The following is a 10428-nucleotide window of genomic DNA, read 5'->3' on the forward strand; positions in this document are numbered from 1 at the left end:
TACAAATAAAACATAAATAAAATAAAAGGTTAGTATACATAAGGAACCTGGTAAAAATAATTACCATCAAATCTAATGTCCCTATTCTCCGCAATAAGATTATAGTTCATGCTGGATTAATCTAAATTTTAGTTAAAACGAATGTTCTGTTGCAGAAGGTTTTTAACATATTATAATGGAAAACTGCAATACCACAGCACCGTTTCGTGGATAATGTATAACTCACAGTTTCATTGCAGAAGAAGCACTGGCGCTTTAGTTCACTTTCGTTTTCGCTGCAAAGTGAAAGTAAACTTTAGCCTGTGTTTGAGGAGTCTTAACTGCGTTTTCATCGATGAACGCAGTTGTTGAAGATAATTAAGTGAAATCTGAACACATTATACTCGCTGTCTTTTGTGAAAGGTGAGTATTTTGATTATTGTGCTTTGTTGTGTACTGCAGCTCCTGCGTGACAATGACAGACAACATGTCACACTCGTTGATACAGTATATTTCATTTGTTGCCTTTCTGCTCTTAAAACGTAAGATTTGTGTGTGGGACAAACTAGCAGTGGTGGAAGAATTACTCAGATCATTCATTACCTTAATTGAAAGTCGAAATGACACATTGTGAAAATACTCTACAAACTTATTGTACGTTCAATGTAAATTATTATCCTGGACTAACATTATTGATGCATTAACGTTTAGTATATCCAGTGGCGGCGGCGCCAGGGTATGGCTGGGGTAGGCTACAGCCATACCAAGAAATGGCTTAGCCCCACCATGAAAAATTATGTTAAAGTAAGCTAAATAAAGTCCGCCAACTCGCGCGGAGTAAATTGCACAGACAGCAGTTTGTAAGATTGATTTCAGTAGCCACTTGTCTAGAAATACCGAAGACTAGAAACTGTTTTGAAAACGTTTGTCACGTAGTGATTGTCTTCTCAATAGAACATCTTTGATAATGTCTTCTGGCCAATCAGAATCAAGATAACTGCGTGGTGTTGTTGCAGGAAGTCCCAACGGAGAATACTTTTGCGGTAGTACATCTCTATTCGATACAACATTACGGAATAAGACCCCACGGTTTGATGATTGATAGGTGTGTGGGCTGTCTTTCATTTTGACAAACAGAACAATGGGGGCTGTCCACCCTTATCCACAATGTAAAGTAATTCACACAGGCTCTTCCCTCTTCTCTCTGTGGAGCAGCAGGTTCAGCTTGCAGAACAAAATAACAAAAAACTAAAATGGCTTTCATTTTTTTTTTTAAATATGTCGTGTAGTAATAGATTTATTTATTTTTCTTCTCAAGAGAGTAGCAGAATGTGTATGTTATGTTAGTATTTCAAAAAAATCTCCTGGGGGAGAATCCCCCCAGACCCCCCTGAAGGGGTTGGGTTTTCAGCATGTCAACTCTTTCACCTGTGGGGAAATTGCAGGATTGGCTCCAGGTCGCCCTTTTTATTTACTACAAGACAAATGTGCCTTTTTATTTCATACAGTTCGATTGGGATTGAGACAGGGAACTAATCTAAACCTCACACATGGCGTTTCACTGTCAAGAGGAGCGTGTATGTAATTACATTGCAAATACTGACTTGAGCCCCACCACTGTATGGGTTAGCCCTACCATAGAGTACCCAACAAAAATACTCTGGAGCCGACACTGTATATATCAATGTTAAAGCTGTTATGATCACCTACAATCAGTCTTTGTAAGGCGGTCATGAGGTCAAAAGTTTAGGACCAATCCCTCACTTTCTTTTTACGAACTGTCATGTTTTTGTCTTACCTCCAGGGATGGCTGAGGGCCAAAGCAGCAACAGCTCCATGGAGATATTGAAGCCTGACATACTGCACAATGGCAAAAAGAACTCAGGTGAGGCCTCCTCTGCATATAACTATTAAAAGAGTAAAAGGAAATGCAGTCCACTTTAATTCCACTTCATTAAAAAAATGTGTTTTGCTTCTTGTTGCTTAGTTTACTGTAATTTAGCTTCACAGTGCAGGATGTTGAATGAGGAACATTTCCCTGAGCTCACATTACATTTCAGTTTAACCCCTGGACATACTTGCAGGATTAGTTGGAAGCAAATCAAGGTCTGGCATGAATCTTAAACAAGTGATGTAGAGAGTTGAAGCCTGCTCTCTTACCTCCAGATGTGGCCGACGGAGGAGAAAGCAGCAAACGCTCCAGGGAGATGACAGAAGGGCTTCAGACTGGAACACTGCACAAGAGCAAAGGTCAGGCCTGCTCCTCCTGCATTTAGAGATGAAATAAGTAGTTGCCTATAGATTATAATATCAATGAGGGAAAGTAGGGAGATTTAATTCACAGTATTTATAAAGAAGGGAACTTGAATGTTTTAATTGGGAAATCGTATCAGACACAAATTATAATTCCCAGGAGAGAGAAATGTATTATATTACAAGTTTGAAATGTCCAGCAACATATTCTGGATTTCTGAAAAATCTTGTTCTTCTTAAGTGTTACCTAGAACCTTTTTGTGGGTGTCAGCCACTTCCTTTTCACTGTAATTTGTCTCTCACCTCCAGAAATGTCAGTGTACGGCAGAAACAACTCTGATCAGGTGAAACAGTGTTTTCAATCTGCTATAAATCCTGATGGAAAGGCAAGCTCAGTTCAGGCAGGCCGCTCATCCCCTGGACCCCCCTACCCTGCACCTTCCTCTACTGGACCCTCATACCCTGAACCCTCCTACCCTGGACATTCCTCTACTGGACCCCCCTACCCTGCACCTTCCTCTACTGGACCCCCCTACCCTGCACCTTCCTCTACTGGACCCCCCTACCCTGCACCTTCCTCTACTGGACCCCCCTACCCTGCACCTTCCTCTACTGGACCCTCATCCCCTGGACCCCCCTACCCTGCACCTTCCTCTACTGGACCCTCATACCCGGAACCCTCCTACCCTGAACAGTCCTCTACTGGACCCTCATACCCTGGACCCTCCTACCCTGGACATTCCTCTACTGGACCCTTCTCCCCTGGACCCTCCTCCTCTGGACATTCTTCCTCTGCACCCTCTTCCTCAGTACCCTCCTCCTCTGGACCCTCCTCCTCTGCACCCTCTTCCTCAGCACCCTCCTCCTCTGGACCCTCCTCCTCTGCACCCTCTTCCTCAGTGCCCTCCTCCTCTGGACCTTCCTCCTCAGTACCCTCTTCCTCTGAACCCTCCAGTTCCCAGGATGTTGTAAGTGCTCCACATGTTGAGGGGGACAAAGAAGTGAGGAAGAAGATGGAGGACGGCCCTTCATCTTGTTGCCTGCTGAAGGATATGAAGAGAATTGCACAATGTGACAACACGCTGGGACCTCTGGACTTCAGCAACAAGCACACTGTCCTCGTAGATGTAAGATGTTAGCCTTCTTCTTCTATCTCCAGTAACTATGTACATTAACTCAAGTGCTATACTCAAATACAATGTTGAGGCACTTGTACCTTAACTAAGTAATTTATTTTTCTGCTACTTAAGACTTCTACTCCACCAACAACTAAGATCATTCACCAAATTAAATTATGAATTCCACAATGTAGTAATACTCTTTTATAAGTCGTGCAAAATGTATACCTTATGCAGTAAATGTACTCATCCTGCAGGAAAATATGCACTAATATCTGATTATATGTGACATTATTAGATTCATCAATATTAGAGCAGCATTTTACCTTTATAGATGATTGATGTTAAGCTACTTATAACTAGTTTATATACATTGAGCGTGTTCAGTCAGATGGTTCCTCTCAGGGGTCAAGACATGATTAATGGGGGAGGAAATAAGAGATATTATGTTCCGTTTTATAATTTTCCTCTCATCGTTTTTTCTTATTTTATACTCAGGTGGACGTTTTCAACTGTGGAGCAGGACCTATACCTCAGGACGGAAGAGACGTGTGGCACAATGACTTTGTGAAAATGCCGTTTTCTCTGTCGAGTCACATAAAGACTGGATATACGAAGGTTAGTTTGAAGCTGTTCACATTATGTTTATCCAGAGGTTGGTAGGGACAAGACAAGTTGTAGGAAATATATGATGTCCTCATTTTCAGGGATACAGATACATTCTCCTCCAGACTAATGGTGGATTATATCAAAACGAATAGAGTAAATGTCCTGAGAAGTTATTTGATTTTTCCATCTACAGCAAACCAACACGGTTAGGTGGGAAGTGATCTCCAAGCAGCTGAAATCTCTGTCCAAGAAGAAGACAGCCAGCGTCAAAGATTTGGAGGTAATCTGGCTATTCCATCACCATTTGCATATTTTGTTTTGCACGTTGACCATATTTCTCATACTGTGAACAATAATTTCCTTCCTCTTAGTTTCAAACACTCTATACTTGTTTCTTTTGAATGTATGTATTTAGGCGTCCCATCTCCTATCATAGCGGTCACTATCAATAAAGGACAAGTGCCCCACAAACATACATACATGTTTTGTAGTACATTTCCGTTTTATATTTTTGAGGCTTGACTCTTTTCTCTCACTGTTATTTGGGACAAGAAGTAAGGCACAACCCATACTGTATATACGTCGGCAATAAACCTGATTCTTATTCTAACGTGTCTGCAGTACACATGGATTGTACTCCTTCAACCTGTGTATCTCTCTCACTAGGATGCTATCATCAAATATAACCCAAAGTACAAAGGTCAGTGGTCCTTTGATGCCCTCTCCAGCTTGGTTAAGGTCAGTGCCCACGTGTTAACACATTATTCAAACATCTGTTTTGTGGCAGAAACCCCTTTAATCATTTTGTTATAATTATATTTCATCATCAGGCCGACCCGAATGGAAGTAATTACTCACCCAAACTATTTCAAAAGATAGCTGAGCTGGCCTTGAGGCTGCCTGAGCTCGTGAAGAAGGTATGACACTCACTGTCTCAGCTTCACTCTACAGTAGTCACTATCACACTGATATTTGATAATTGACCAAGTTTGCATCTATGTTTCCAGGCCGTCCCGCTGCTTAAGAGGGGACACCCTGCAGCCATCACCCTGTCACAAACTCAGATAGCCTGCCTGCTCGCCAATGCATTTTTCTGCACTTACCCTCGCCGCAACTTCTCCGGTCCTAAAGCAGAGTACCACAACTACCCCTCCATCAACTTCACCAGGTCAGAAAACACCCATACCACTCTGTTACACATCCAATTGCCAAGCCTAAATACTCTATTCTTCTGTGTAGTCTGTTTGGTAACTCGTCGTCCCGGAAGGAGCAGAAGCTGAGGGCCATCATGCATTACTTTCAGGAAGTCACAGGTGAGAGATAGTTGATGCTGAACCTCATCTTCCTCCAGTTTGTGAGGAGTGTCAGTGAAGATCTCTGACTGTTGATGTCTTTCAGCCAAGAAACTAACAGGACTGGTGACGTTTGAGAGACGCTGCCTCAAAGACACTGATCTACCCAACTGGAGAAGGTAATAATATTATTAATATGTATTTATAGAGACATCTCAAACAGTTATACATGCTAGAATAACTAAAAGAGAATTCAAGTTAAATATAAAAAGACTATAGCCATGCTAGCAGATCCTGTGGGGCCAGCAGTGTTCATGTCATGGATTTATATAACGATGTTCCAACTTGTAAACATAGTTGAACCTTTTTCTGTACGATCTTTTTAAAGCTTCAGGTATATTCAACCTGTCTATTACTAATAAAGAAATACCTTCAGTATAATCAAACGAACAACTTACGTATGTTGACCTTAAGGTGGCACCATATGAAAAGTAAGGATCACTAACGTTTGTGTAAAAAAGTGAACTCATTATTCTTTTTTTTAATTGTGGCAGCTGTAAAAAGAAGATGCATAAACTGCACGTTGCCTCACATGGCACCATTGAGAATGAAGGAAAAGGAATGCTTCAGGTAAGATCTGAACTAAAGCATCGCGGTCCCTAGCTGTTTTTGTCCAGAATGTATTTAAATAAGATTTCTTGTACCTTTGTTTTTGTGCAGGTGGATTTTGCCTCCAGCTGGATCGGTGGAGGTGTGCTGGGCTCAGGTCTGGTGCAGGAGGAGATCCTGTTCATCATCAATCCAGAGCTGATCGTGTCCCGCCTCTTCACTGAGAAACTTGGGGACAAGGAGTGTCTGATCGTTACAGGTACCGTAGTGGAGAAATTATAAATGGATTAGTTATTGTTGATCAAATTAAATGTTTTAAATTACTTAGTAAAAGGTTTTATGTGATTGTAAACTGAATACCTTTAGGTTTTGGACTTTTGGTCGGGCAAAACAAGACATTTAAAGATATGAACTTTTTTACTATTTTTTTGACATTTTACAGACTAGAAAAGTGTATGTGTAACCATAAGGAATCAGTGACCAAAGCACACAAACTGTAGTTTACAGACATTGCCTGATCTCCTAAATACTGACCCAATTGTTGATTAATCCGATTTAAAATAGTCCCCAAAAAATGTGCTTTGAATCGTTTGGGTTGTCTTCTATAAAAATGTCAAAAGAAGTGAAATGTTTACGTCTTTACTAACCTCCCCAACTGCTGTGGATAGCTTAAATGATTATCAATCTCTTCTCTGGCGTTCCCAATGTGTTCTGCTTTTATATGTGATTTTGTTAATATTTTGGACTGCCGTTTAGACAAAAAAAGGATTATGTTTGTGTAGCGTTCTTAAAGATTTACCATTTCAGTAAGAACCAATGGGCTTGGAGCTGAGAGAGACAGGAAGTCAGAAAGTATTGTGACAGACTAACTCAATGTTGGCTTTTCTCTGTTTCTCAGGCTCCCAGCAGTTCAGCAATTACTCTGGTTTCGGGGACACCTTTGAGTGGAAAGATCCTCATGAGGAGCGCCTCAACAGGTATAATCACTGTCATGGCCTGGCTCTTGGCCATAACAAAAACGTGGAACAGACATGATATAAGGAAGATATTTATTGTAAACCAAACGACTAAACAAAAAAGAGCTACCACAATGGGATGTGTTAATCAGTAAGATCAGTAGTGTAGGTGTGGGTGTGTGAACGTGGTGTGGTGCAAGGTGTTGAATGCCAAACTAAGAGGAAGGGAAACACAAGCATATAAGTCAGGTAGCTGCTCTCAAAAACAGATCCTCCAACCGAGAGAGCGAACGAGACACTGGCCGTTTCTCAATGTCGAGGAGGCTTGCTTGGTAGCACATGTATGCAGGCCATTTAAACAGTGATTCGGTGCCACTCGATGATGTAGCATCCTTGAAATAGTGGCTCTGGAGTAGCCTTCCTCGACATTGAGAAACACGCTCTGGCTCGAGCCTTTAACTCCTCCGGTACTGGCGGCCAGGTGCCCTCAATCAGCCCTCAATCAGTGCTGATAGGGAGGAAGGGAGACCGTTAAAGGGCCATACACACACAATAGGAGAGAGTAAAGCAGGGGTCGTCACATCACTTTTATTATACGAGCCATATTTGAATACATCCGGTTTTCTCACATTTGATCTTTATAGAGACGAGTGGGCTCGGCTGCAGAGGCAGATCGTGGCAATCGACGCTTTGCACTTCAAACACAGAAGTGAGCAGTACAATATGATCGATGTCACACGGGAACTAAACAAGGTGAGCTGTGTGTATTGTTATTTTGTCATTAATCATTATTTTCATATTATATGACCTAATAATCATATACTAAAAGCCCATATATGGTATATTATCTTTTTGCTGTTGCCTTAAATCAATGCATAACCCACCAATCTTTTCCTGAAATAAACGTATAACAAATCTTAAAGGAAGTATCCAACCACAACTTATATTTTTGCCTTTAATTTGATTAAATGTTGTATTTTTCTTAATTGATCTTTTGGCATGCTACAAACAGAAGTAATAAAGTGTTGGCTCTTGTTTTGGAAAAGTATGTTTGCTTCTGGCTTTAATTCAAAGGACTTCTCAACAGTAATTGTATTATTCTGCTTGACCAAACATTCTCTATCAGTAGTAAAGGTACATTTGCATTTTATCAGGCATTGTTTTATCTATAGTAATAATTTTTCTTTTTTTCCTTAAAAAAGGCATACTGTGGATTTAAGGGTCATCAGTCCAATGAGCCCGACATCGCTACAGGAAACTGGGGCTGTGGAGCTTTCAATGGAGACAAACAACTCAAAGGTACTTTTTCAGTCTCCATCCATTTATTCTTCATCCAGGAACGCATTCGACACTTGCCTTGAGCTTTTCCTTCATTTCCAGCTGTGATCCAGCTGATGGCAGCAGCACAGGCAGAGCGAGATCTGGCCTTCTTCACCTTTGAGGATGAAAGTCTGAAGCAAGGCCTGCAGCAGACATACCACCTGCTGGTCACAGAAAGAACTACAGTTGGTGAGAGATTTCAGGACATCAGACTTGTCAAATGTTTCTTGTTGGTTCAAAACGTTTCTAATAGTCTTATATTTTGCAGATAAACTGTACAGACTCCTTCAAGACTACTGTGCCACTCAGCAAGTGTATGGCAGTGTACATGTGGATCTGTTTAAGTTCATCAGGATCAACTTCAGCACTTCCAAGAGTCTGCTGTGAGGACTGATTCATCCCTACCTCTGCATCTGAATTTGCACTTAAATCTAAAAGTGATCTTTAAGTAAAAGAAATGAAGAAGCGTCTGTATTGATTAAAGATCATCTTTTGCAAATGTACCTTATTTTGATCGTTAAAAGCGTAGCGATAGCCAGGAAATCTGGGCAGAGAGAGATATGATGTGTAACAACGAAGAAAAGACATGGTTATTGAACACGGCATTTTTCAATGACATGCCTTAAACAAGGCTTTAGATCAATTAATCCAGAAGGTGTTTTTGATTTAGTTTCTACACTTTGATTTATTCACTTTTTCCTCAAGCCGACTGGCCAAATTGAGAAACTCATAAAAAATCAAATGTCTCGGTGTGAATCATATGTCACATTTTTAGCTCCATCAGTTGCTCTAAAGCCTGAGAGAAGTTAGCGTTAGACCAGTACTCTCACACTCAGTCAGCTGCTGCAGGTTTTGCAAGTTAATCCATTAACATTCAGCTTTACAAACCATTGTGACAAGGCAGTTGTTAGTGAGTCTGCTGTACTACCTCTTACTGTACTACTTAATATTACAGCCGTTTCAAATCAACTGAGGTACATGGTGTAGGAGTTACATGTGACTGTGCTGATTAATAAAGATTGAAAGCATTCTCTGCATGTTGTGGAATTTTTGTTTAGTATATGACACCCACTTGAGTTGGAGAATCTCATTTTGGCTGGGGCACTAGTCAATACAAAAATTACAAAACACATAAGGAAAAAAAAACATAGCATACACTTCACATACAGCTCTCTTACAGCTGTTAACAAGAACAATTGGCTACAGTGATCCCTGGATAATAAATCAAATACAGGTATTGTACAGGTTCATCAGCACACACTGATTCTTGAGAGTCGGGACAAAACAAGTCTTATTTATATCAAAAATAAATAAATAAATAATGATTGACATACTCACAAAGTTAGAATTGTGAATACTGATGTTCTGTTTTAGCATAGATAATTACTTTTTTGAGGGATATTTGTTTAAATGTATGACCAGTGGTTAGACGGCCCATGTTATTTCTCTTGTCCTCAGCAAGAGGTCACAATATTCACCAGCCCCCAAAATCTTTAAAAACCTCTACAATTGTGAAAACATTTATATCAAATCAAACATAAGGGTTATTAATGTATAAAACAATGCATGCCATGAACATCTAAAAATATTTCCCATAGAAATCTGCATATCAAAGTTGTGTCCTCTGTGTCCGTCAGATTTTGTCATAAACCTCATTAAATCAGGCAATAGCATGGTCAGCTATATCCCTGAGGGTCCCTTTTCATTCCCCTGGCTGTGGTGAATACATCAATACCACACATTGTCTGGTATGTTTGACATTTTTTGATATTTTAGATGAACAATGTCAATTTTCCTATGGTCACAGCTGGAGCATGTCAACACCATCTCTCTGTTATGATACCTTTTAATAAACCATATTGGACTCAATGAAAGTATTTTATTGAGATTATGGAGACAGCTAGCAATAGCCAAAAAACTAGCTAGCTAGCTGCAGTGTTTTTTTCTGCAGAGGGAAAAAACATGCCATTTCGTCAACTCCTTCAGTCAACTCCGTCAGGTTTTATGTCTGACGGAGTTGACATGTAAGCTGACGGAGTTGACAAATCCACCAATAACCGCTTAAAGGTGGGGTAGGTAAGTTTGAGAAACCGGCTCGAGATACACTTTTTGTTATATTCCATGGAATGCTCTTAACCCTATGGTATGATGTTGCCTCCAGGCAACATACCCATTTTTTGCCTTTTACATTCACACAATACATCTCAAATTATGATGCAATACTTTAAAAAAGAGGCAGGACCATAAGGAACCAATAGTAGTGTTTGAATTTGTCCCATGACTCTGGTGGCC

General features: G+C 40.4%; 1 protein-coding gene across 2 annotated transcripts; it reads left to right on the forward strand.

The window, feature by feature from the left end:
• The first annotated feature begins 250 nt into the window (after window positions 1-250).
• On the forward strand, window positions 251-9166 carry pargl (poly (ADP-ribose) glycohydrolase, like). 2 transcript variants are annotated; one of them, XM_034096065.2, is made up of 18 exons: window positions 251-402; window positions 1784-1864; window positions 2146-2229; window positions 2542-3359; window positions 3849-3968; window positions 4153-4239; window positions 4626-4697; window positions 4790-4876; window positions 4967-5127; window positions 5199-5272; window positions 5358-5430; window positions 5806-5881; window positions 5972-6119; window positions 6759-6837; window positions 7461-7569; window positions 8019-8115; window positions 8197-8325; window positions 8405-9166. In XM_034096065.2, the coding sequence occupies exons 2-18, from the start codon at window positions 1786-1788 to the stop codon at window positions 8521-8523; spliced, it is 2412 nt and encodes an 803-aa protein (XP_033951956.1). In that variant the 5' UTR covers window positions 251-402; window positions 1784-1785; the 3' UTR covers window positions 8524-9166. The 2 variants fall into 2 exon arrangements, with proteins under 2 accessions (XP_033951956.1, XP_071061127.1); XM_071205026.1 differs by lacking the exon at window positions 251-402 and adding an exon at window positions 1016-1084.
• Window positions 9167-10428: the final 1262 nt, after the last annotated feature.

This window comes from Pseudochaenichthys georgianus, chromosome 12, assembly GCF_902827115.2.
Source record: "Pseudochaenichthys georgianus chromosome 12, fPseGeo1.2, whole genome shotgun sequence".
Classification (NCBI taxonomy): domain Eukaryota; kingdom Metazoa; phylum Chordata; class Actinopteri; order Perciformes; family Channichthyidae; genus Pseudochaenichthys; species Pseudochaenichthys georgianus.

Bases quoted from the DNA above. Each gene is read 5' to 3' on its own strand.
- pargl (XM_034096065.2), top strand. From the start codon at position 1,786: ATGGCTGAGGGCCAAAGCAGCAACAGCTCCATGGAGATATTGAAGCCT. The intron at 3,360-3,848 runs GTAAGATGTTAG...TTTTATACTCAG, and splicing joins AGCACACTGTCCTCGTAGAT to GTGGACGTTTTCAACTGTGG. The intron at 5,882-5,971 runs GTAAGATCTGAA...GTTTTTGTGCAG, and splicing joins AAGGAAAAGGAATGCTTCAG to GTGGATTTTGCCTCCAGCTG.